At 47.9% G+C, this 25,676-nt stretch overlaps 2 protein-coding genes across 10 annotated transcripts in view; both read left to right on the forward strand.

Annotated features, from left to right (window-relative positions):
* Positions 1-1,272: 1,272 nt before the first annotated feature.
* On the forward strand, positions 1,273-4,331 carry LOC308501330 (uncharacterized protein). Its single transcript, XM_081057567.1, has 7 exons — positions 1,273-1,384; positions 1,588-1,655; positions 1,740-1,838; positions 2,073-2,253; positions 2,840-2,904; positions 3,089-3,184; positions 3,564-4,331. Exons 1-7 carry the CDS (start codon positions 1,342-1,344, stop codon positions 3,807-3,809), a joined length of 798 nt encoding a protein of 265 aa, XP_080913693.1. The 5' UTR covers positions 1,273-1,341; the 3' UTR covers positions 3,810-4,331.
* A 1,166-nt stretch (positions 4,332-5,497) lies between these two features.
* The window catches only part of INPP5B (inositol polyphosphate-5-phosphatase B), a 45,683-nt gene continuing 25,504 nt past the window's right edge, over positions 5,498-25,676 (forward strand). Inside the window, exons 1-7 of one of the 9 annotated variants that reach the window (XM_081057557.1) lie at positions 5,498-5,563; positions 6,230-6,311; positions 6,698-6,792; positions 7,761-7,858; positions 8,008-8,037; positions 9,309-9,419; positions 13,213-13,329. In XM_081057557.1, coding sequence (XP_080913683.1) covers positions 6,255-6,311; positions 6,698-6,792; positions 7,761-7,858; positions 8,008-8,037; positions 9,309-9,419; positions 13,213-13,329 — 508 coding nt within the window. In that variant the 5' untranslated portion in view covers positions 5,498-5,563; positions 6,230-6,254. Of the gene's footprint in view, positions 5,564-6,229; positions 6,312-6,674; positions 6,793-7,760; positions 7,859-8,007; positions 8,038-9,308; positions 9,420-13,212; positions 13,334-13,422; positions 13,691-14,534; positions 14,781-25,070; positions 25,266-25,676 lie in introns of those variants that run through there. The other 8 variants (XM_081057559.1, XM_081057563.1, XM_081057562.1 and 5 more) reach the window with 8 other exon arrangements.

Below are 25,676 nucleotides of genomic sequence, written 5' to 3' on the forward strand. Positions count from 1 at the left end.
AGGTAGCTGTACAGGTAGGTCTACAGGTGGGAGGCGGTGGGGCACAGAGCCATGGAGAGGGGCACACACTCGAGGAGATGGGCAAGTAGCCAGAACTAATATAGACTAGGAGGTAACCATCCAGGCTTTGCCTGGCTTTCTGATTTTGTTGAGTGTCTGGCCCCTTCACACTCCTGAACTGTCCCTGCAGCCTCATCTACCCAAAACAGGGAGGAGGAAGAGGGGCTTGTGTGGGAAGCCTGGGCCCTTGCACAAGGACACAGGGACCTGGGTAGAACCTCTGGGGCCTTCTCTTAGCCTGTTCATCTTTAGAGATGGAATCACCTTGGAGAGGTGCCGACTGGATGAGAGCTGCTTCTTGAGTGTAGTGTTGGAGGGAAGAGTGGAGGGGCTGAGGCTCCTGGTGGTAAGGAGGGGTGAGGGTAGAGAAAGAAGTGGCCCCTATTGCCAACGGGTCCTATCCTGCTTCACCTCAGCACTCTGGATCCTGAGCATTGCCCAATTTGTGCATTAAAGACCACTGCCAGAAGGGGCTCAGTCCTGAGGGGGTCTTAGCTCCAGCTGTCACCTGAGAGACAGATCCAAGTGCTGATGGAAGACTAGAGCCATGAGGATGGGAACATGCCCTGTTAGCCCTGAGAACGCTGGGGACTGGGTTGTGCTCAGCCTCCCAGGGGTGAGTGGGAAGATGGGAATAATGCACCTCTCATCTCCAGCAGTTTTCTGCCTTACATGGGAAAACCTGAACTGGGCTTAGCAGACCTCTATAGGTCTGACCCCTCAGTCCTGTGGGAGGCAGAGCCTTAATACCAGGGTCTAAGAGCTACCTCCTGCCCTTGGCTCAGCTCTGATTTAGGAACAGGGTGGGGTCTGAACCCTCAGGAACCTGGATGAGGTGAGCCCTGATTTCTGACCCTCTCTGTGAGCCAGGTTTCCCTACCCTGGGTTCTGAAGCCGCCCATCAACCCCTGGCACCTGATGTTGGAGGCAAATGAGGCAAGATCAGGGGCACCGGATGTCTGTTTCCTGTCACTGAACCTGTTCCAGCTCTGTCTCCGTGGGATGCTAATGTTGCCATGCCAACAACATTCACTCTCAGAGGGGCTGTTACTAGGCTGCAGGCCCCATTGTGCCTGCCTAATGTCACTGACAGTATGACTTCCGGGAAGCAAAAACTCTACCCCTGGGGCCCCTTTTTCCCTACAGATGGACCCCTGCTTCTCAGCCTCAGTTTATTCATCTATACAATGTAATAATGGGACTTTCTGTTTGCAGCCCCCACCTGAGCTGCCCAGGACTGGCCCGTCACTTCCTCTGGCTCCTGAAGCACCGTGACAGAAGATGTCTGTGGCAAATTGTAGCCATAGGCCTGCTCTGCTTAGAGGTAGCTGTCCTCAGCCCAGGGACCCCAGGCTTTCCTAGACTCTGTTACTAACCCTAACCCATGACTATTGCTAGACCCTGGGACTGCCCTTTGCCTTGCTTGACCTCAAGACCTCTTAACCACTGCATGACCTTTCCTTGACCTGTGACCCTTGAGCCGGTTATTCCCTGCAGTGGTCCCTGCTCTCCTTTTCCTTTTACCAGTCCTCCTGCTGATCTTACTGATTGCCCAGAACCTGGTCAGAAGTCAGATGACCCCTGCACCTGTCCAGGTAAGCAGCATATGAAGGAGGAGAAAGCCTCCAGGGTCCTTTCACCCATGGGAATGAGGCCACAGTGTTCAAACCCTTCCACAGATATGCCACAGCTTCCACTGCTTCGGAGAGATGTGCTACCAGGAGGCAAAGTTCTCCAACCAAATGGCAGAGTGCAAACCTGGGGAGCGCCACTGTGAGGTGAGGGGTAGGGCTGCTGCAGGGCCCCAGGTGGGAGGCTATTGCAGGGGTTGGGAGTGGTGCCATTGGAAGGGGGGCTGATTCATGTACACACAGGACGGTGCTGGGAGAGAGACACTGAAGTGGGAGGGAGAGGAGTCAGTGTTTGAGATGCTAGGAGAAGGTGAAATACAGCCCAGGAATGGCTGTCCCCCACCCCATCCTCCTGGACTCTTCGCCACTCTCTTTATCCAGCTGATTCAACTTAACGCTTCCCACCATATGGCCCGGTGCAGCCACAGTTGTGAGGGGGGAAATGAAACCGGTCCCAGCCCTTGCCTGCTGGCCAACGACTCGGCCCCCAGCCCAGGACCCTGCTCTCTGCAGTGCTGCAGTGGCCGCCCGCTCTGCCTGGTACTCCGTGAGGTGGCCTCGGGTGAGAAAGTCCCACCAGCCTGTAGCTCTGAGCCCCTTCTCCATCACCTTCCAATTCCAAGCCCCTACTCTGACTCCTGCTCACACTGCCCCTATAAGTTCTGAGCCCCGCCCCTCCTTTCCCCAGCCCATAGCTTTGCCCATCCAATAACTCCCAACTCTGAACCCCACCTTTTGACAGGTCCTCAAATCTGAGCTCAGTTTTCACCAATTCCCCAACCTTTATCAACACCCTAACCTCTAAACCTTGTCAGGCTGACCCTTATCTTTGAGGTCTGTTCTCCTCATTGACTCCCCAAGTCTGAGCTTTCTACCTTCAGTGCCCCAAGCGCTTCCAGATTCCCCTTCCCAGCTCTTACCTTCCCCAGCCCATCTTCGCCAGTACTCCCCTCCCCCCAAGTTCCAAGGCAGCAGGAACAATCTCCTGTGTCTGTCTAGGGTGGCAGCAGAGAGGGAAATTTCAAGTTGTGACTGTCACACATGCACAAGAGGCCCTCCCTTGCGGTGGGAGCTGGGACTTTGCAGAGGAAATGTCCCCCAGCAGAGGTGTCACAGCACTTCCCCAGGCAACCCTGCTCTGTCCCCAGATCTAGGCCACCTGACCATCCCAGAGGACAAGCTGGTTCCTGCTCCACCAGCTCTTAAGAGAAATGTGAGTGTCTCATTCACACGTGCCTGCTTTGGGAGGTGAAGGCAGGGATGGGCAGCATGTAGTGGATGGGGCCGGTAGGATAGGCATGATGGGGCTCCAGCCTTGCCTCTGTTCGGCTTTCACTTCCTATTCAGTCTGAACACAGCTCGCCACCTGTCAACCTTCCCTCCACTTTCTGTTCCAGGAGAAAAGCTGTGCCACCTTCTTCTGCCAAGGCAGTGACTGCTTCAAAGGGCAGAAAACTGTGACCACGTGCCCTGAGGGCTTGGAATTCTGTGAGGTGGGTCCCTGGAGTGCTCCAAGGATTGGGATGCTGGCCTTCCTCAGAACTGCCTGGATAGAGAGTAGGTCAGCAGCTTAATCTGGCTGGAGCTAGACCTTCTGGGAGCCAGGCTGCCTGGGGTCTAGCGTGAGTGACCCTCTCAGCTCTGCCTTAGGCCTAATCCAAGGCAGCAGCTGGAATTTTCCAAAGTCTTCCTGACATGCCCCCTTGCTTCTGTTCACCCTGTGTGTTGTCTGGAAACTGGCTGGCTGACCTTGTGGGAAGGAAGGTAGGGGTCCAGATAAGTTCAGCTCAGCCATGGCCCACCTAACACTTTGCTTCCGTGAGTGGAGAAAAGGGGCAATGGGAGGATGACTGGTCCTATCTCTTCTTGCAGCTGAAACGGTCCAGATCAGGTTACACTGCGGGTTGCAGCCAGGCCTGTGTGGCAGAGATCCACAGGTGTTCTGAGTCTGTGGCTCAGGCCTGCTCCCAGGAGTGCTGCCTAGCCTCGGCCTCAGGCAGCTGCCTCCGGCTGGATGGGAACCTCCACTTCAGCCAGGCAGCCCCAGGGGCCACCAAGAGCCCCCTGCTCTCGTCCCTGTCTGGGACCATGCTGCTGCTGCTCCTCCTGCTCCCCTAGCTGGGCCCGGCTGAATCAGGGAGCGCCAGCAGGAAGACCCTGCAGGCCTTACAGGCTCCCAGGCCCACCCCCAGCTCTGATTCTTATAGCTGTGTCTTTAGGGAAAGGGATTTATCAAGCCCACATCTCTGGGTTTGAGGCTTCTGCCTTCTACCTCCCAGGGCTGAGGCCTGACCATGGTGTCCTCCAAGGGGTCAAGGACTCAGCCCCAATCCCAAAGAGAGGCTGGCATTTATCTGGAAAAACAACCATTGTTTTTTCCCAGTCTGACCCCCATCAAGGGGGAGGGCGCCAAAGTCCTGCAGAGGACAGATTATAAAATGGGCCCAGCCCCATCCACTTTTCCCAGACCCTCCTCCCCAGCCTTTGATGGTAAGAGTGGGCTAGAATTGGGGTTCCCTTGCTTTCCTGCAGTGACACCAAACCCCTTTATCTCTAAAGGTCTGTATCAATCCCCTTTCCCTTCATCCCCTACACGACTTTGAAACCAAATTCAAATAAACGAGCTCCATTTGTGCTGTGAATATTTCTGGAAAAAGGAGAAGATTGGGAAGAAGGTGATATGTGTTTCTAGAAGAGGTTTACATATACAAAGTTGGACTGGTCATTAGAGTGGCAACTCCCAGCTTAGGGAAAGAAGAGGGGGCACTGGCTAGAAGTCACAGTGGTCATTCGTCCGGCACTGACCCTTCAGTTTGTGTCTAAGCTTGAGAGCAGGTGAATTCATTAAGATAATTCATTCATTAATTCACTAATTTAATAAACACATTCTGAGGACTCACTGTGCTGGGTGGCGAGGAAAAGACACAGCCCTGTCCTCAGAGAGGTTACAGCTTAGTGACATGGCCCATAGGCTGAGAGACCAGTCCTGGACTCCCTGATCTGAGCTGGCCCTTTTTGTCCACCTGGAGCAACCTCCTCATCTTAGATGAGGAAATTGAGGCCCCAAAGGAGAAAAGCCATGCCCAAATGCAGGTGACCAGATGAATCAGGGGAAGGGGCTTTGGAACAACATGGAGGGGGAGGATCAAGGTCCAGCTTAGGAACACCCTTTACAAAGCACATTCACATCCGTTATCCTCATACAGCTTCATGAGGCAGACAGAACTGGGTGCTCCCCATCATATGTCGTACACATCATCCAAACCCCGTGAAGCTCAGGGAGGAAATATGGCAGTGTGTGGCAGTGTCCATGGCACAGCAGTGGAAGGCAGATTTTTTCAGCAGAGGCCCAATTTTGCCACTTGCTAGCTCCAGGGCCGTGGTCAAATTGGGTAACCTCCTTGAGCCTCAGTTTCTTCAGCTGGAAACTAGGGATAATGGTTCTTCAGAGTATTATTCTCCCCTTTTAAGCTAGGACAGGGTAGTTATTTGGGAAGAGTGCCACTGGAGGCCAGAGTTGGACCCCCTGGATGAGACTTGAGAATGGAATTGAAAAAAATAAAAATGCATAATTTTTTCTCTTAAGGCAGACATGACCATATTCCTTCTGGGCCCTGGGCCAGGAAATCTGGCCCCATGACTTAGAGGGTCAGGGGTGGAGGTTAGGGCATTCATTAGGAGAAACCTTTCCGGGTGCCCAGCGCACCCCAGGACCTAAGGAGTTAATGGGGGCGGGGAGACCCTCTTGATTTGAGCAGGCATGCTGGGACTTGCAGGCTGGGTGACCGTTGTGCGCGGGAGCTGCTGGGAAATGTAGTCACTGGAGCACCCCGACCCGGTGTCCAGCGCACCCAACAGTGACAGCTCAGGAGGTAGGCAGCAATGACGGGGCTGGGAGCAGGGAAGCCAGGACAGGGTTGGGCAGGAGGGAGCGGGCAAACTGAGGGCTGGGACCCCCGTCCTGGGGCTGCCAGAACCAGACACCCACCTTGGCCTGCAGCTGATGCAATGAGGCCTGCTGGGCATGGGTGAGGGCCAACAAGCAATGGGACACTCTTCCTGTCTCCAAGGAAAGCAGAACGGGACTTGTTCAGGATGAGACCTTCCCTGAGAGTAACAGGGTGCTTTCCCCAAGCCCATGCAGACACCACTGACACCTCCCACAGAGAGGTGCCAGCAGGACTAACACTGCTCCCCAAAAGGGAGGCAGAGCCCCACCCCCAGAGCACTGGGAGTGTGCCCCCTTCTCCATTAATGGCACCAGGCACCCCACTTCCCACACATAGCCTGGACCCTACTCAGGAACAATTGGACGTCCTCCCAGACAAAGGGCGGTACAACAAAGAGGCGATCCACGGGCAGAGTCAATCCCTCTCCCTGGAAACTTTCCAAGGCCCATCCTAGGGAGAAGGAAGATCAGGCCTCTACCTTCTCCCTGCACAAAGGCCCCTCTTCCCTGCCCCCCAGCCCTTTAAGGCAGTTCCATCACCTCCTGAGTAACTTGTTGACCAAAGGGGGCTCCCATCTGCACCCCGCAGGTGTGTCTGCTCAGCAGAAGCCAGCATGGACCAGTCTGTAGCTATCCAGGAGACCCTGGCTGAGGGGGAATACTGCATCATCATATCTTTCCCGTGCTGAGCTTTCCAGCCCCAGGGCCTGCACTGGGGAAAGTAGAATGGAAGGTGTCTACGTGTCTGCTCTCCCTCTCTGTGCCATCAGGGGAGAAGGAAACCAGTATTTACTAAGCACTTAGTACTGAACTCTGCTAGGTGCTTTAAATACTCAGTTATCTTCCCAACTCCCTGTGAAGTTTGGGTTTATGATCCCCATTTCACAGATGAAGGAGGCTCAGAGAGGTAAAGCTACTTGCCCAAAGTCACACAGTGAATCTGTGTGGGCAAGGGAAGGGTAGGGAAGGTGGGGAGAGCTGGGTTGGTGGGGAGAGGGAAGGTGGGGAGAGCCCTGGCCACTCGTTTTGTTCAGTTTCCCTTGACCCTGAGCAGCAGGCGGTACAAGGTGTGCTGTGCGAGGGAGACAGCAGACAGAGCCGCCTTCTGGGGCTCATCCGCTACCGCCTGGAACATGGAGGCCAGGAACATGCGTAAGTGTGGGGTTCGGTCCTTGCCTGTCTGGGCCATGGGTTTATTCTTCACTGTACCCTCCAGCTAGACTTCAACCATCCCTCTGGGACAGAATCTGAGTCTTCTAGAGTAATTGTAATAGTGATTGTTAATATTTTTTGAATACTACATTCTTCTTTTAACCTTTGTTTTCAATATAAGTTATTTAATTGTAAATTTACGGTAAACACTATATTCTAAGCCCTTCATATACATTAGCTCATATAATCCTTAACATTTGATGAGAAGGCTTCCAGAGAAGAGGTCGTTTAACATACTGGCCCAGATCCTGAGCCTCGTGGCGTGACTGCCTGGATTCACATCTAGGCTTTGTTATTTCTAAGCCACACAGTCTTGAGCAAGGCATTTTCCTCCTCTGTACTTCAATTTGCCCAGATTGAAGATTAAAGTGAGTTATTACATGCAAAGTGTTTAAAACACTCTGAAGCACATAGAAAGTGCTCAACAACACCCACATAATACACAGAAGCAGAGAAAGAATAATACTTGTCAAAGTGCTCGTCACCAGCAATCGAAGCTCGGGGTCTCAGAGCTGAGAGGGAGGGACTTTAGACATTTTCTAAACCACCGCCCTCACTTTACAGATGGAGACACTGGGGTTCAGGGAGGGAAAGGGGGTGGCTAAAGTTGCACTCTTCCTGTCACAGGCAGTGCTAGAATGTGCAATGGATAGATCAAGCATAGGTTTTACTAATGAAGCAGGGGCTCCCCCAAACGAGACAAGTTCAGCTTTGATGACCTATCCCTAAATTGCAGTCTCTAGTAGGTACCATGGACAGAGAGGGCTTGAGGATTGTGCAAACCTGGACACAATCCAGCACAGCCCTAGGGACCAAGGAGGGAGTGTGAGCAGCCCAAAGCCTCCATGATGGATGGGCCTTAGGGACAGCCAACGGGCCCTGTCCTCACCTCTGCTTCCTGCCCTTAGTCTCTTCCTGTATACGCACCGGAGGATGGCCATTACCGGGGATGATGTCTCTTTGGACCAGATAGTGCCTGTCTCGCGGGATTTCACACTGGAAGAAGGTGCCACATGGGGCTGGGTGGTACAAGTCCCCCTCCTCTGGGCCCCCAGGTCATTTTTGCCCTTGTTGGGGGTGGGGCACTGGGAGCAAGGACGGTGCTGGGACTGGGGGGCTCAATTGCTAAGGTCCTTTTCATTTCCCTCCCCACAGTGTCCCCAGATGGTGAACTCTACATTCTTGGTGAGTGGTCCTTTCAGTCGGGGTCCCAGTTAGAGTAGGGTACAGGATCTGCAGAGAGGAATGGAGCAAAGAGCATCCTCTGATCGCCTTACTATAGCAAGCAAGACCCTGCAGAATCCCGCCTGCCCACCTCTCCGGCTCAGTTCCTGTCACATGCTTCCTTGCTTGCTGGACTTGGAATCCTCTGGATTGCTCCAGCACCTCAAATATAACAGCGTTTCAGCATGGAGCTCCTGTACATACTATTTCCTCTGCCTGAAAGCCCTCACACCTCTTTTCTCTTAGCCACACATCTTAGGGCCTCAGTTCACACTTTACTTTTTTTAGGAAGCCTTTGTTGAACTCCTGAAAATGTATCTCACTGATACACATTCCTTTTTTTGCATTCTTGCCAGTTCTCTGTCACTCACAGTGATTTAATTATTTGTAGTGACCTACTTAATGTCTGTTCTCTTTGCCAGACTATAATCGTAATAGTAATAATAATAGAAATGGATATTTAATCAATGGTTAGCTTGTGGCAGGCTCTATGCTAAGAGCTTTACACGCATGATAGGATGCTTTCCTCACTACAACGCTACGAGGTTATCACTATTTTCGTCCCCATTTTATGGATTGGGTAACTGAGGCCCAGAGAAATGACCTAATTTAGGAAGTGGTGGAACCAGGATTCAAACTCAGAATCCAAACTCTAGAGCCCATACTCTTGATCACTCTGCCAGATCGCGCCTACTCACTCATTAGTTCAGCACGTTTTGGGATGCTCCCCATGTGACTGCCAGGGGTTGAGGTTCCACTATGAACAAGACCCCGTCCACAGTACAGCTCCCTGAAGACAGGCCACATCTGTTCTCTTCACCATGGTATTCCCAGTGCCTAGCGCGTGCCTGGCACAGTCGGGTAGACTGGCTGACGGACAGCCCTTTCGTCTGCCCCAGGTATGTGCTTTTCATTACACTTGCAGACGGCTGGACTACAGGTCAAAGAACTCGTCTCTTCCAGCTCCTTCTAGTATTGCTGTGGCAAGGCTTACTGACTTTTCAGAGCCTTTGTGCATGCCCTCTATAGAGTGAAGATGATGTCCACTTGGAGCTGACGGTACACAGGGTTCCCTTATTGCTCCAGCAGCAGCCTTTAGTGAATTGCTTAAGGGCCAAAGGGACTTTGGGAGATGCGGCTGCTCATTCTCCATTCTGGGGACTCCAGCCTTAAGATGCACCCATCCTTAGCTCTTAGAGGTCAAGGGCTCATTTCTGGTCTCCTCTGTGCAGGCTCAGATGTGACCGTCCAGCTGCACACAGCAGAGCTCAACCTCATATTCCACCTACCCTTTGGTTCACACACCAGGATGTTCCTCCAGGAAGTTGCCAGGGCCTGTCCAGGTAGGTAAGACCCCAGGCTCCCTGGGAGGGTGGAATGGACACTGACCTACCCACAACCAGCTGACTTTCCACACTCTGGACTCACACTCCAGTGTCTGTGCCCTCTCAAAGCTGCTGTCATGTGGCTACAGTGCCCCCAAGCCACGAGCCAATCACGGTGTTTGCTTTTCAATTGTCCTATTTCTGGACCTGAGTTTTAACTCCAGCAAGGCCCCTTTGTCCTCCTGGCTCTGGGCAGGGCTGCACAGGGTGGGTTCTGATTCTGAAGCAGCATCTCTAACAAGTTGGCAGGGTCAACTGCTTCTAGAGGCCCATCTTCCCTCTCTCTGCCAGCCACAGCTAGAACCAAGAGAAGTCTGTCATATGGGCCCTCCTGCCCTTGAACCTTGCTCTGTATCCCCCACTGCAGCTGAGAAAAAGGTCTAGCTTTGGCTTAGCAGTGAGAGGTTAGTGGCCTCTGGGGAAGAATTTGTTTAGGCCAGGAAGTCAGCCAGGCATATTTGTAAAGAAGAGTGTGGACAGAGCAGAGGATCAACTGCAGAACATGCAAATTTGAGCCACCAGGTGAGGGAGCTTAGGTGTTCATCAGACACTATTACTTGTTTCCTTTCAGGCTAACATTTTGTCTCCACAGGTATGGGGGGAGGGCTTTCCTTCTATCATGGTCTCACCATGGAGCGTGAACGTCTGGGGGTTGTGCCAGGAAGGGACTAGCTTTGGATGCAAGGTGGGGTATGGGGGAAAGGAAGAGAAACAAAGATTATAGAGCTCTGAATGCCTGGTTAAGGGGTTTACCGTATATTCTACATGCAGGGGGAAATTTTATCTCCAAACCTTCAACTAGTAAGGATAAGTTATTTTATGATTATTAGTAGTAGTTGTAGGAGGGGTAATAATAGTAATAACAATAAAGAGCATGGACTTTGAAGCTACACAGCCCCTTGCATTTGAAACCTGTTTGCTGGTCCCTAGCTGTGTGACTTTGGGCAAACTACCTCACCTCTCTGAACTTTAGCTTTGTAGACTTCTATATGTAAAGAATATCTTCCTCACAGAGCTATGAAAATTAATGAGATAATATACGTGAAAGTGCTCAACACATAGTAGGAGCTCAGAAAATGTTTCCTCCTTCCATACAACAGGGCTCATAACTAACATTCATTGTTAAATTGTGTGTTAGACATTGTGCTAAGAACTTTTCACACATTATCTCGTTTTCTTTACCACAACCGTACAAGGTAGGGTTTATCAATGTCTCCATTTTACAGATAAGAAAACTGAGGCTCAGAGAGGTCAAGTGCCTTGCCCAAGTACATAGTTGGTAAACTATACAGCCAGGACTAGACAAGATTAGATATTCTACTCCAGAACCTGAACTTTTGAATTTTGCTCTAATGCTTCCTAAACTCATTCTCACTTGGTGCCATATACACGACTCGGGGAAGGTTTCATGTCCGAGGTTATGTGTGAGCTGAGACTTGAAAGATGAGAGAGATTTTTCCCAGGCAGGCAACAAGGAACGAAAGACAGTCAGAGGCAATAGCAGGTCATTTGGTGGGATTGAACTTGCGGTTGGAGGAGGGTGTAGAAAGAGCTGAATTAGGAGAGGCCAGCAGAGGCAGCTCATGAAGGGTCTTAAATAATTAATGAAGAGCTTGGACTTTGCCCCATCCCTTGTGGGGAGCTATAGGAGTTTTAAAGGAGGGATGACAAGCCAAGATTTGCATGTCAGAAAAGTTCCTCTGGCAGATGGTGTGGAAGGGATGATCCTAAAGCAGAGAGATCAATGGGAATGTGTTGCAATAGTCAGGCATAAAAAATGAGGCTTGGACTAGGGCCTGGTAATGGGGACAGGGAACTGAGAATGGACTGGAGAGATCAAACAGATGAGAATGAAGGTGCCATGGGGGTACTGAATTTGGGTGTTCACAAATTTAGCCCCAGTGGTTAGAACAGTGCCTGGCATGTGGTAAGCACTTAAATATGTGTTGAATGGATGAACAGAGCTTGGTACCCGGCTGTGAGATGGAAGGAGCGGAGTCGAGGATGACTTTCCTCTTTTAGGCTTTGATATCTGTCAGTCCCTCATCTGCTCTTCCTTCTGGAGTCCATACCTGGGGTAACCAGCAGGGAAACTGCACTAACTCAACTTGTCTGAGCAGTTGTGGGGGGGCAGGGAGGGAAGCTGAGTGAGAGAGACTCTCAGAGCTGACAGGCTCTTGGATATCCACCAGCCCAACCCTTGCATTTGTTAGATAAAAGGACTGAAGTCCAGAATGAGGTTACAGGTAAAAGTAATTAGTATTTTTTCCACCTACCGTGTTTCCCCGGAAAATAAGACCTAGCCAGACAATCAGCTCTAATGAGTCTTTTGGAGCAAAAATTAATATAAGACCCGCTCTTATTTTCCTATAATATAAGATTGGGTATAATATAATATAGTATAGTATAGTATAATATAATGTAATATAATATAATAATATAATACCGGGTCTTATATTAATTTTTTCTCCAAAAGACGCATTAAAGCTGATTGTCCGGCTAGTTCTTATTTTCGGGGAAACAGGGTAGTCTTTGGCAGCACAAAAGGTCAGGGAGTGAGAGTGCTTTGGTCATGAGACCATAGTTAGAGAAAAGCATTAGCTAACAATAATGGTGCACCTACTATATTTCAGGCATTTTTCTAGACATCTAGACAACGCACAACAAATATGTTCTCCCGTTCAGTCTTTGAGCAATACTAAAGAGTAGATATCCTGTTTCTAGATGAGTTAACTGACATAGAGAAGGTAAGTAACTTACCCCAGGTCATTCATCAATTGAAGTAATAGGACTAGGTTTAAAATCCCAGATTCTAACTCCAAAGCCCATGGGGTCCAGAGAGTTTGGTTCATATCCCAGCTCTGCCATTTTCTAGTTGTGAATGTGAACAATATATTTTATTTCTTAGGGGCTTGGCTTTATTATTTGTACAATGGAAATGTGAACTTGCCTTACCCACTACTACAAGAGTTTTGTGAGGCTCAGATGAGGCCCAGTATACGTTAATAGTATGTAAATGCTGAAAATAATTTAAAAGCTGTGTCTGGCAGTGCCCTCATCAGGACTGGGACCCAAATCTCATCATTTGCAAATCCATTTCAGTTCAGTCAGGTTCATGCAGTTCTACAAGGGGAGCAGGCAGGATAAAGTAGGAGGTAGCAGCAAGGGTTTGGGAGCGAGACAGAGCTGGGTTTCAGTGAGAGGCAGAGGAAACTCAATTTCTAGGAAGGAGGAATGGCAATCTGGTAAGGAGGGAACCAGAGGGCTTGTCTTGAAGGTGGATTTCATAGCAAGCACACTGCTTTTACTTAGAGTGTGTTTATTTGGAGTAGCTTGTGAGATGTTCATGGAGATTATGGGTAGTTAAAGCACCCAATCCAATCCCTAGTACTGACATCTGTTAGAGTTCGCACTTTGCCATGCACTCTGTGACCTTAGATTTAACCACTCTGAGCTCGGTTCCTTACCTCCTAAACTTTGTTGTAAGGATTAAGGAGGTAATATGCCTATAAAGCATAGAATAGACCTTGGCACACAGTTTCCACGAGGTTGGAGTCGTGGTACCTTGGAACAGCACTTTTGGGTGCACATTTATTCTGCACGTGAATCTCAGACCCATCCTGTGCGCGAGGGAAACAGGGAAGACTCTCCGGAGAGGCTGAGTTATTTGCTCACGGTCATACGATCGTGCAGAGGTGGAGCCCGCTCTTCAAGCCCGTGGTTCAGTATTCTCTCCTTGTTCTGGCCACAGGCTTCGACCCTACGACCCCTGATCCAGAGTTCCAGTGGCTGTCTCGATACAGGTGCACCCAGCAAGAGCCTCCGCTGCCCTGCTGGAACTCGGCCTCATGCATCAGAATTGGCGGAGGCAGGTATCCGTCTTGGGACCGGCAGTGAGGATTGGAGAAGGTTCGGCTGCAGGGGCGGGCTCAGTTCTGTTTAGGGGTGGGGCTATGGGTCAGAACAGCCGTGGATTGGAGGAGGTGGCGAGCGGGGACGCACCCCTGTGGGGGCGGTGCGGGCGGGGAGATGCGGGCGGCGTGATGTAGAACTTGAGGGAGCAGGCACGGAAATGTCCGCCACCGCTGACTGTCCGGAGCGCGACTCTGCAGGTCTGGCGGGCACTGCGAAGCTGGGTTGGGGCTCTGGGCCCGGGACGGCGGCGGGCCCGGCCCTCGAGTGGGTAGGGCCTGCGGTTTGGCGGGTGGACGCACGGAGCAAAGACCAAGGTCCTGGCCCTGCGGAGGCGGGGACATTGGGGCTGAAGTTCTGTGGGGATGTTAGTTATTCTTAGCCGGGCGTGATGAGGGCAGGGGGGTGGCAGTGGGGTACTCTGGAATCCCAAGGCTGGGGTTGTAGTAAAGTTCCATTTCTGATTCGCTGTGTGACCTGTGGCCAGTCGCTGCACCTCTCTGAGCTTTGGTTTCTCTATTCTAATCTTACGTCAGTTTCTTCAGCCCTGACTTTCCGAGTTTGGCTTCTGTGGAGATGCAGTTGCCCCTACAGAGTCTTACTTTGGGTGAGGCATGCTGTGTGTGTTGGGGTTGCCTGGCTTTTTTGTTGGTCCTCAGACCCTGTGATGGATGGGGCTGTCCACCCTGGGACTAGAGAGCAGGATGAGGTTACAGGTGAAAGGGACTAGGTTTTTTTCCACCCAACCCTTGGTGGATAATGTTGTGCAGCACAAAAGGCCAATTGTTGAGCAGGAGGTTGTTTTTTGGAGAGCAGGAGGCCCAGGGCCTAAATTTGGGTCAGTCTGGTGCTTTGGGAGGATCTGCAGGCCTGTATTTTCTGTCCAGCTCTTAGGTTTTCTGTTAGGGCTCCCAGGTATTTTTTTTCTCCTGGGTGTGCCCATGCGGCTCCAGTTACGTGGGCGCTTTGGCATGACCACTAGTCCCATGTGTGCCCCTTTACTAGAGGTGAAGAGTCTGTCAAGTAGCACTCCATTTGCTCTTACGAGGCTTGGAAACTATGAGGGGCGGGGGCAATAGCATGTTGCACAAGTTTGTAAAATGAGAGGAAATTAGGCGAGCAAAGGACTTCCTCAGTGCTTGTGCTTTTCCTTCATTGCAGCCACCGCAAGACGGGGTCGAAGCGCCTGATGGTGCTGATAGTTTGCATCTTTCATGTGCTTATCTGAGCTCACTTGAAGTGCTGATCTTGAGACAGCTATTGCTTCAGTTTCCATGACATTCTGGGCTATGGTGCTGGGACCCGTGAGAGTTTAAGATTAAGAACATATCCTCTCCTTGCTCCTCGAAAGAGGCTGCCAGAATCCAGACAGTCGGCCGAGGACAGGCCCAATGGCAACAGAAAAAGGTGGGTTCTGTCTTCTCCACCAGCACACGAGAAACAGGCTGTTGGAGCATTTCATTCCCTAAGCAGAGCGAGGTCTTCTGGGAGAAATCAGCCCAGCTCTGAAGCCATTTATCTGCCCTGGGTGGTACATGGCCCAGGGATCTCAGAATCTTTTCATTGCCTTTCAAAAAATCTCCCCAAACCAGCCACATGCGGTTGAGGAGTTTTTGTCAAGGTTTTGGTTTGAAATGATTTGTCCCCATTGTAATACCTACAGTAAGTGGGGTGACCCTATTAATTGCTAAGTTGTTTATGTTAAAAATTGGGAAGAAATGGCACCAAGCCTCCCGTTCTGTTTGGGTCAGCTCTGTTTCAAGAGTTGCTCTGGCCTCAGAGGAGAGTCACATCTTGTACTCCTTTGGGCCTCCTCTGGTTGTTCTGGATAGTCTAGCCCCCAAGGGAAACGGGTGTGGATTTGGTTCTTCCTGTATGCATATGATCAAAATATCCACTTCCCGATAGCCTGGAGAACCAACCTGTGGCAAAAAGTTGCTTAAAAATTGGATCTGTGGTGCACATCAGGAAAAACAGGGCTTCCTGGAGGAGCTGACAGTCTGACAGAGAGGGATCTGACAGCCTGTAAGTAGAGGAAGATAGTGTCATGTTGGCCCAGCAGGAAGTGGTCCTTGTAGGGTGAGCCAACGGTAAGAGCACCCTCAAGGCCTAGCTATTTTAGGGACAAGGTGAATCTGGTCTGTATCCCTCACTTTTGCCTTGGTGGAGAAAGGAAAGATGTCACTTTGATGCTTCTCTGTAAAATTCCTATTCTTTTCTTTTGGTCTATTCCTTTCTTTTGGTCTCTGCTGAATTCAGAGTGTCAGGGCAAGCTTGGTAGGGATTGTGGTAGAAAAGGGAAATGCAGCCAGTTTTAGATTGGAGTGCATGTCTTCAGGTTCCGCCGTGCTGAGTTGTGCTGTTGAAGTGCGATGTAATGCTTCTGGTTGAGTGGCAGCCTAGATTCATCTGATTCTCTTGGCTTCTTCAGCTGCTAAGGTCTTGCACTGGTCTCAGACAAGTAGATGTTGTAGGTAGGGGCTTTTCTGCTTCTTCATTTATTTAACTGTTCTTGGTGTAGCTTTTTCTTTCCTTAAAAGGAAATAAAGAGAAAAGACTCCTTATTTCTATCTAGCAACTGAAGGTGTGCTTATCCAGAAAACCTTTTGGGGGTCCTGCATAAGGCACAGTCCTCATCCAGGTCATTGTGTAAAATATTCACGGGCATTTCGTCCTGGGAACATGCAAAGACCTGGATGTGTTCTGGAGGATTCTGAGCTATGCACTATAAAGGAAATAGCTACTCAGAACTGGGGCCATTCTGGGTCAATTTAACCAAGTGGTAGTAACTAACAAATTTTGGTCTTTTGAAGAGGTTTTTTAATTCCATGGTTGATTCAAAGTGAGACAGCTTTGTAGTAACTCAAATTTAGAATGAGATGTGCTATGAGTATTTTTTCCTCTGGACCCAGGAAATAAAGCATTAAAGTCTGGCCTGAGAAAGGAAATGGATGCTATTTATATCTCAGTGTAGTTTAAAGGGTAACCTAGATTATCAGAGTAGAAGCCAGAAAGAATGTTGGAAAAATAGCCCCGGGTCGGTTGGTCTATCTGCCTCAATAAGTAGTCTGTGTGACCAACATCCTTTTAGCGTGTTGAAAATGAATTTTGCTAGATGTTTATCCCACAGGTAAAATACCACCCATCATCTCCACCTTTGTGGCAAGCTCTGCAGGCTGCTAAGCAAATTAATTTGAATCACTTTGTTTCTTTAAACAAAAGAGAACTGTGTTCACTTTTCTTCTTCCTTTTGTTGTTCCCTTCTCTATTTTCCCTCTTTGTCCCATTTAACCTTGTGTTTGTTTCTAGAACAGGAGAAACCCCTGAAGACTTCTTTCCTTCAGAAAACAGTTTGTTTTGGAATTCTACATTGGGAGTCTAGAGCAAGAGAGTTGACCTACAAATGTTCAATTAGAAGTGGAGCTTTGCACAGAAAAATCCTCAGGGAGGGGAAGTTCAGGAAGAGAGAGGGCATCAATATTTATCAGAGGAAAGACAGTGTTGGAACATAGAAGCTAGCTGACTTGTATGTTTTCTTTGCTGCTTAAAATATACTGCAACCAATTTGTAGGCTTTGCTAATGATACATATGTGAAGTGAAACTAGCGAGTATGAATGATGAGGATTTGAACAAAATGTGTGTCTAAGTGGCCTGGATATTTTTTTTTTAATTTTCATTATTGAACCTTGGTTGAAATGTTAAACATGTGTCTTGACTTTGCTTTCTTCCATCTGTAAAATGGAAGTGAATGTTTGCCTCCTCGAAGGTCACACAGGACTTAAGGCATGCTAAATTATTTAAGGGTGCTTTCATTTAGGAAACATTTAAGAATTGCAAATTCCTACCTCCAAGATCTTAGAAACTGGCTGCCCGCCTCAGGGCTTATCTCAGGCTGGTTTCTTCCAAATAACTATGTTCATTATCTTCTTTACTCCTTCCCCCCCAGTTTCTTTTTTTGTTAATGAAATCAGTAAAATCCTCGGTCATCTTGGATTCTTCCTTCCCTTCTCATGTCTAATAACCAAATTCTGTCCATTGTTTTCTGCAATTTGAAAATTAAAAAACAATTTTTTAAAATCCCCCATAGTTCATGTTGGTTTCTTCTTAACAGAACTAGTACAGTGATGAGACTTCCTAACCTTAAGTCTCCTTCCCCCTTAGGGATCTCTTTAGAACGTAACTTCTATAAGGCCTTACTATTTTGTGTGGGAAACTTGAATGTTGCCTCATTCCCTGTTGTCTATAGAATAAATTTAGTTCGGATTCTTTAGCCTGAAGTTCAAGCCCTGCGTGGCCCCCATCTCTAGTCTTATCTGCCTCAATTCACCTTCATTTCCTATGATTTCACACTTGAGTATCATTATTTCTGGATAAAGCCCTGTGCTTTTCCGTCTCTTTGTTGACTGCTCATTCAGCTATAATTTTTAGAAACTTGAACTTGCTGCTAGTCTTTGCATCCTCTCCCCCCCACCCCCAAATGGCACCCTAGTGCCTTGTACCTCTGTAAGTGCTCAAAACAATGTCTGCCTTCTTTGTGGGAACTGTAGAGACCCTTACAGTTCACAGCCTGAAGTGCTTTTGGCCTGCTCGACTCCTGCCCCCTTCCTCTTTAAGTATGCTCTGCCCTTCTCCCCCCTCTTCCTGCCCACTTCTCTTTCAGCTTTATCGCCAGACCACAGGCAGTTCACAGAAGACACAGTGAAGGGAGAGCCTGGGGAAAAAGTCAAGTCATCTCTCCAGTAGCCTAGCACCACTACAGCCTGTGGCTTTCCTCCTTGAAGCTAAACTGGTCATATTTAGTCCTTGCTAACTTAAGGTATCCACAGAGGGTGCACATTTGATTTTGAGTTGAGGACTCAAAGGTTTGCACGGCACACGATGCATTTTTAGAGATACCTCTGCTCATTTTAAATGCCAAAATCTATGGTACTTTTTAAAACCATAAGATAATGAGAAATGTTAAAAAGGAAGAAAAGAGAAAAATACTTAAGAAGCATGGTTATTTGACTCTTAAGAAAGTAACAGAACTAGTTGGGGTGGCGGCCAGGGTAAAATAGGAAAAATTGATTCTTTGCATTCTTTTTAATGCTGGGTGCCCTGTGTTAGGGCTTTTTTCAAGAGTTCCCTGCCTTATGTACCATGAGCTTTGACATGAGAGTAAAATCCAAACTCTACATGGCATTCAAAGTCTTACAGTTTGGCCTTGATATATATAATAAAACTTTATTACTAATAAAAAAAATTATTTATAAAAAGTTTGTTACTGTTATGACTGTTATTATCATTATTGTTAGTGGCAGGTACCATTTGTTAAGCACTCACTGTGGGTCTGTGGGCCTCCGTGTACCACCAAGGCTCTATAAAAGGATGTCTGTGTTTCAGAGGAAGAGATCGAGGCTTAGAGAGGGTAACAGACCGGTGATCACCCCTAGTCAGTGACAGAGTTGAGACTATAACTCACGTCGTCTTTTTTAATCTAATGCTTGAGCCCTAACCCTTACACTCTTCTTCTGTATCCCCCGATGCTTCTCAAACAAAACTTTTCATTTGTACATATTTCTACTACTTACTACTACTTATTTCTGAACATACCACAATGCCATGTGTTTGTGCTGAAATTATTTCCTCTGCCAGAAACACTTCCTGAACCCCATGCTTTTCTGATAGTTAATATAGCTTATTGGTTAAGAGCACAGATTCTTGACCCAGATTCCTTGGGTTTGACTCCTGGCTGTGCCATTTATTAGCTGTGTGTTCTTGGCAAGTGATTTAACCTCTCTGTGTTTATCTCCTGGTCTATAAAGTGCAGATAATAGTAGCACCTACCTCATGGAGTAGTTGTGAAGATTAATATGCAGAGAGTGATTATTAAAGCCATGCCTGCCATGTAGTAAGCCTTAAGTGTTTCCTATTAATATTATTCATGATAATATTACTGTCATTGTCAAAATGAACACAGCCTGACTTGGGTTTTGGGTAGTTGGAGCTGGATCTGTTTCTCTCCCCGTGAATTGAACGTATCTCTTTCTGGTATGTGTTGCCCTGTCTTAGACTGAGAGAGCCTATAGGATGGCTCCCTGGTGCTGTGTTCACAGCATGGTGTCCTTGAACTAACCCACTTACTCCTGCCAGTTTGAATTGTTGGCATTTTGCTCACATGAGAAGGGGGAAGTTCTCTTAGTTGGCAGGTACTTCTAGCATGCTGCAAGTGGAATGCAAAGACCAGTGACTGAGAAGATAGGAAGGGATCCCTCCCTCCTCCTAGACCTGTCTAGTTGCAGCTCAAGAAGGGTAGGATGTGATCTCCACCCAGCAATGACAGCCACACACCCACGCATCCTGTGGAGACCATGGTGGTGCTTTTGATTTGTTATCCAAAGAGACTCAATCCTGCTATTCAGATAGTACTTCCCCCTAAGAATTTATAGTTTCATGGAAGATGTACTCCTGTTTGCAAAAGGGGAGGCTGTGGAGTGGAGCGGATCTGGGTTTTGATTGTCCTTCGGCATGTCTGCTATCTGCTCTGGGCCTCTAAGAACCACATTTGTCAAAGGAGGCCCATGATCAGAGATAACACGGGAAGCACCAAAGCCAGCTATTAGCATATACTCGATACATGATGGTTACTATACTCAAAGCAGTGGGAGGGGAGGAGTGCTGGAGCGGAGGGAAAAGGAAAAGAACTAATAACCGGTCCTGGATATCTGTTGTGTACCAGGCGTTGTGCTGCTAGACTCTTGACTCATTTACATTTCATTTGTTTATTCTTTTGTCCTCTCTGTAAATTAGGTGGTATTATCCTCATTGTGCAAATGAGGAAACAAATGAAGTAATTTGCTTGAGGTTTCACTAGCGGTAGTGGATGGGGCCAGTAAAATCGTCAGGTCTATTGTGTTCCAAAGCCCAAAGCTTTTTCCCAAACGCACTAATTTCTCTTAAAGTGCCAAACAAGTTATATGGACCAGAAGGCCTGCAGAATTCCGAGGAACACTACCCGAGGACTAGTGTGGTTGGGAGTGCCGTGTGAAGGAGGACGTAGGGTAGGAGTTGAGGCTGGGGTTTGAAGGAGAGGTGGCCAGAAAGGAGGAGGGACTTCATATGGAGGCAGGAGTAAGGACGGGTGGCTTGTGTGCGTGAGGAACCGGTCTGTTGAGATTGGGCTATTGTCTTTGGGTGGTGGATTGGTGAGAGAGGAGGGCTAGTTTGCAGAGGGCCTCATATGCCAGTTCAGCCTGTTTGGATTTCACCTGCAGGCAGTGGTGTAATACTGAAAGGTTTAGAGCGGGGAGAGCTGAAATCAGAGTTTAATCTGGCCAAGTCCAGAGACAATTGGGTAGGGAGAAGGGGGAAGTTCTCTTAGTTGGCAGACTCTTGAGGTAATAAGTGAGGAGAGGATGACCTGGAGGAAGGCAGCTGTGAGAAGGAAGAGAAATGACTGACTGGCTCTGGGGGCCGAAGGAGAGGGGTGAGCGAATGGCAGGATTGCAAACGTGCCTGCCCGGGAGAGTGATGGTGCTGGTGATAGAAGGGAGAGCTCAGGGAGAGAGCCCAGAAGTCAAAGCATGGTCTTACCTGGGATCCATCTGTGCAGAGAACATCTTGTAGAAATGCCCAGAGAAAAGTGGAGGGACTGAATTCAGGCAGAGTTGGACAGCTCCATTTAGAATTGACTGTGTCTGATGAGTCCTTTTTTGTTTTAAATTTATTGGGGCGACATTGGTTAATACAATTATATAGGTTTCAAATGCACAGTTGTATAACACATCATCTGTATATTGCATGTGTGTTCATCACCCAAAGTCAAATCTCCTTCCATCACCATATATTTGACCCCCTTTACTGATGATTCTTATAGAAGATAAAAGAACAAGGTATAGATCTGGCTGGGTAAATAAAATTAAAAGCTCAGTTTCTCATTCGCTGTGGCCACATTTTTAAGTGTTCAAGTGTGGCTAGTGGCTACTATTTGGGGCAGTGCAGTTATAAGACCTTTTCATCATCACTGAAAGTGCTATTGCTCTAGATCTTGGGGAGTACCTGCAAATAACTATGGGACCTGCAGTGGGAAACAGAGCAAGAGGAGGAAACAGAAGGAGAAATTGAATTAAGAAATAATGTTGTTGCTTGTTGGACGATTATCAGAGGAAATGGGGTATTTGGATTTTGGTTTGAATTTACTTTATTTCTTTATGTGATGCCATGTTTTGGAAAAAGCCCAGACCCCAGGTCAGTGGTATGCCTGGCTACAAGACACTGAAATTGAGGCCTTGCCGCCTGTCTTTTTTTGTAGATCTGGGCCTTTAGCAGATCTTGTTTAGCTTCTAGGGCACCTTTTGGCCATGCAGCTTGGGATAGCCCTGAGTTAACCATAGGAAAGAAAGACAGCAACTGTATCAACCATATGAGGCAGATACTGTTATCTTCACTTGAGGAAGTAGAAGCTGAGAGAAGTTAGTTAACTTAGGGTCATACATCTAGTAAGTGGCAGGGCCAGGAATGGAACGTAAGTCTAACTCTAAAGCCTATGAAGTATATACAGAAGGTGCTACGAAAATGTATACACATTTTAAGAAAGGAAAACTGTATTAAAATTGTAATACTCAATATATACTGATAACAAAAGGTGAATACAAGTCACGTTTAACTTCTGCAGTTACAACACGTGGCCGCCAAAAAAATGTACACAAGTGGACACTTTGGTCAGCGTTGCTCAAGCAATAGTTTGCTATAATCAGAAGTGTCTGGACGCTGATGGTAACCACTTTGAGCCCCTCTTGTCATTGCAGAAGTCAAACGTGACTTGTATTCATCTTTTGTTATTGATATATATTGAGTATAACAATTTTAATGCAGTTTTCCTTTCTTAAAATGTGTATGCATTTTTTTGGCACCCTCTGTATGTGTGTGTTTGTGTACATATATATCTTATTTCACATATCTTCTATAAATGATCTTATATCTTATTTTAACTAACTTAGAAAGCACCTATAAAAAGAAAAAGAAATCCCACCACTGAGAAATGACTACTATTAACATTTGGTGTATACCTTTCGAGACTTTCCCATGTGTATATGTAATTGTCTGTATACTATCCGTATGTTTGTCAACATGTGTTATATATGTACATAGACACATACGTCAGTCCTTTCTGATGCATATAGATATATCAGGCCATGCTCTTCACTACCATCCTCAATTCTTTATCAGCAGTTTTAAAGTCCTAAAAACTCTGAAGACTGAAAAAAAATTTTTTTGTAAGTTTGGCTCAAGCTCAGTCTGGCAGTAAGACTTGTTTGAACTGACATGAGACTATTTATAGGCTTTATCCCACTAAGTGTTACTACTCATAAATGGCTGTGAGGAAATCTGAAAGTTTTGATTACTGAGTGTTGGCTCAGACTCTGCTGGGAGCGTTATAATATATGGTGTAGGTAACGTGTTATTTTTCTAAAATCCCCCCAATTCTGAATTCCAAAATACATTTGGCCCGAGAGGTTTCAGCTATGGGGTGGTGAGTCTGTATCGGGCATTACTGCTGTTTGGGCTCAGAAAGGAGCCCAAGGGTCACCAGGGTCACTGGTGTCTGTTTAGTGAGACCCACGAGAAGGGTTTTGGTTCTGTAAGATGTGCAGTGCAATGCACAGAATTTGCAAGAAAACTAGAACACTTCTGCGCTTTTATACATTCAGGTCAAGCTGCAGTTGTTACTATGGTTGACCTAGTAGGTAGGCTCTTACTGGGAAGTGGTTTAAATTGTAGATATGAAAGGTGATCATCAAGAAGGCACCCAGAAATGGCAGCGAGCTTCTGCCCTGTGACTCTTTGTTCAGTATGTTTACTGACTGCCCGGTTTGTGTAATATGTTGCGGTAAGCTGGGGCCACAAGAAAAAACATCAGCCCCTGCTCCCAGGAGCCTGTGGTCTAGCTAAAGGGGTGAGACAAATAAGAGTTCAACAGTTACCGTCCACTACGATAAATGCCTTGAAAGAGGGCAGCACTGTGTGTGAGAGAAAAGAAGGAGAGGGCCAGAGACTCCTGCACTGAGTCTTGAAGGATGAGTTTGAAGGTGGATTGAGGGGTGGTTAGGATATACCCAGGATCAGGGGTGGGATGAGGAAGCAACATCTAAAATCCTCTTGGTGTGACTGGATTCGGGGTGGGGGTGGGCGAAGGGAGGTGGGAGCCGATGGTGGCAGATGGGGCTAGTTACAAAGATCCTTTTATATAATTCTCAGAAGTTTGGGTTTTAGTCCAAAGGTGATGGAAGTTATTGAGGGATTTTATGCACAGGAATGGCCTGCTCAGATGTGTGAAGTTTTCTTCGAGGTGTTGGCAGAATGGATTGGGGAGGGTGGGGGAGTGACAATGGAGGGAGGGAAATCACTATGGTGGTTTCCAGAAATATTCAGGGCCTGACCTAAGGCATGGCAATGGGGTAAGGAAGAGGGCCACAAATAAACACGTTTAGGAGAGAGGACTTGTAGGACGTGGCGTCTGAACCTGGGAGGAAGGGGAAAACCCCAGATGCCACCTCTTAGGCTGAGGGACAAAGGATTGGAGGTCTGAGGTTGGAAAAAGGGCAGAGCGGGGGAGGGGAAGCAGGAGAGGAGGAAGGACAGGAAGTTGTGGCCAGACAGGGAACCGTGGGGCTGTGTGATGGTAAATTTGGTGAAGAGTTGCTGACAGCCACCTTCCGTGCCAGATTCAGGAGAGAAAAGATTCCGAGAAGACTGCCTGTGGCTGGAAATCCCCAAATCATGCCTTAAAATTTCCATACATAGAGTGTGGAATGAAGTTGCAGTCGTTGCTGGGCTGAGTCCTGAAACAGATGACGAGATACAGGTCTGCAGGGCGATTTTCTAGTCCGTACGCTGCCCACTTAGGGACCTACTTCGAGTCCACGGGGACAAACCACCTGTGCTTTCAGTCTGGCTGCTCATAGGAACTACTCAAAAAACCAAAACTCTGACCTTTAGACAGCACTGACATGCAGAAACTGAGCTCTTATACCTCAGTTTGCCTTTGTATATTGTGAAGGCCCATGAGGTATTTCTATTGAAGTCCCTGCTTTATAGATAAAGAAACTAAGACACAGAGAGAGGAAGTAACTTGTCACACGAGAAAGTAATGGTAGAGCTAGACTTCGGCCTAAGTTTCCTGAGGCTTTCATGCATTGAACACGCTCAGTATGTACTATGTAGGAGGTGCTGTGCCAGGTCCTTGGGGAATAGTGTAAAGAAGTCCTGCCTCCTAGAGCTTACATTTTAATAGAAATGCCATTAATAAGCCTGTGGGGACAGAACCCCAGAAAGCAGTTTCCAGGCTCTCGGCCTCACATAGAAAGGTGTTGGCTCAGGTAGTAAACAGCCATCAACTGTGATTGCATGGCCATCAGCTGTGGCTAGTTGGCCGTCAGCTGTAACCAGTGAGCCATTGGCCACTAATACAATTGCCGTGGCTACGCTAGCAAAAAAAATGGGAGCTAGTGGATGCCTGATCATGGCACTGTACACCAGAAGCTAAACAATAATGAATGCCAACTATAATTTTATGTATATACTGTGATGGCTTGGTGCGAGGTCGGAGGGATAGTGGATGGGGGGAGGGGGGTCCACAGTGTGAGGGATATAAATGTTGAACGTCTAAGTATTACCTTGTCTTGTGCACATGAAACTAATAAATTTTTTTTAAAAAGGGGAGCTAGCAAGAGCAGATTGCAGAGAGGTGGATGCCGCTGGCGAGAATATAGTGATATGACTCCCCTAGTTATGGCTCCGTGGGTGTTCCTGTTTGGCCTCACCGTGTCCTGAGTTCTTATGTGGGGAGCGGGAGCTGAGACCCCGCCTGAGACGCCGCGTGACTCCCTACACGACAAAGCCAGTGAATACATGTAAGATATAACATCAAGTGGTGTTAGTACTAAAAGGAAAAACGTAAATTGCAAGGGTGTGGTTCTCAAACTGTGTGCCGAGGCACTCTGGGGACTCTGCAGTGAACTCACAGGGACACGGGGGTGGGGGGGGTGGGGGGGGCATTTAAAAATCTGAAGGTACTCACAGAGATGCTTGACATCTTTTGGAACACCAGACTTCTAGCTTGAGGTCATTTACAGTTTCAACATTAGATGGTGCTGCATTCCTTTTGATGATGTTCTATCTTTGTGAAGCTGGGGTTTTTTGGTGGCTGCTGTGGTCAAAATCGAGTACCACACAAAAATCAATGTGGAACGTTGTGTGTGGCATCCAGTGTGGTTCCAGGGTTTGAGAAGTTGTTTGGTACCCCACAGGCACACACATCTTAT

This window comes from Rhinolophus hipposideros (assembly GCF_964194185.1).
Source record: "Rhinolophus hipposideros genome assembly, chromosome: 8".
In the NCBI taxonomy this organism is placed as follows: Eukaryota; Metazoa; Chordata; class Mammalia; order Chiroptera; family Rhinolophidae; genus Rhinolophus; species Rhinolophus hipposideros.

Bases quoted from the DNA above. Each gene is read 5' to 3' on its own strand.
- LOC308501330 (XM_081057567.1), top strand. From the start codon at position 1,342: ATGTCTGTGGCAAATTGTAGCCATAGGCCTGCTCTGCTTAGAG. The intron at 1,385-1,587 runs GTAGCTGTCCTC...TCCTTTTACCAG, and splicing joins TAGGCCTGCTCTGCTTAGAG to TCCTCCTGCTGATCTTACTG. The intron at 3,185-3,563 runs GTGGGTCCCTGG...CTCTTCTTGCAG, and splicing joins AGGGCTTGGAATTCTGTGAG to CTGAAACGGTCCAGATCAGG.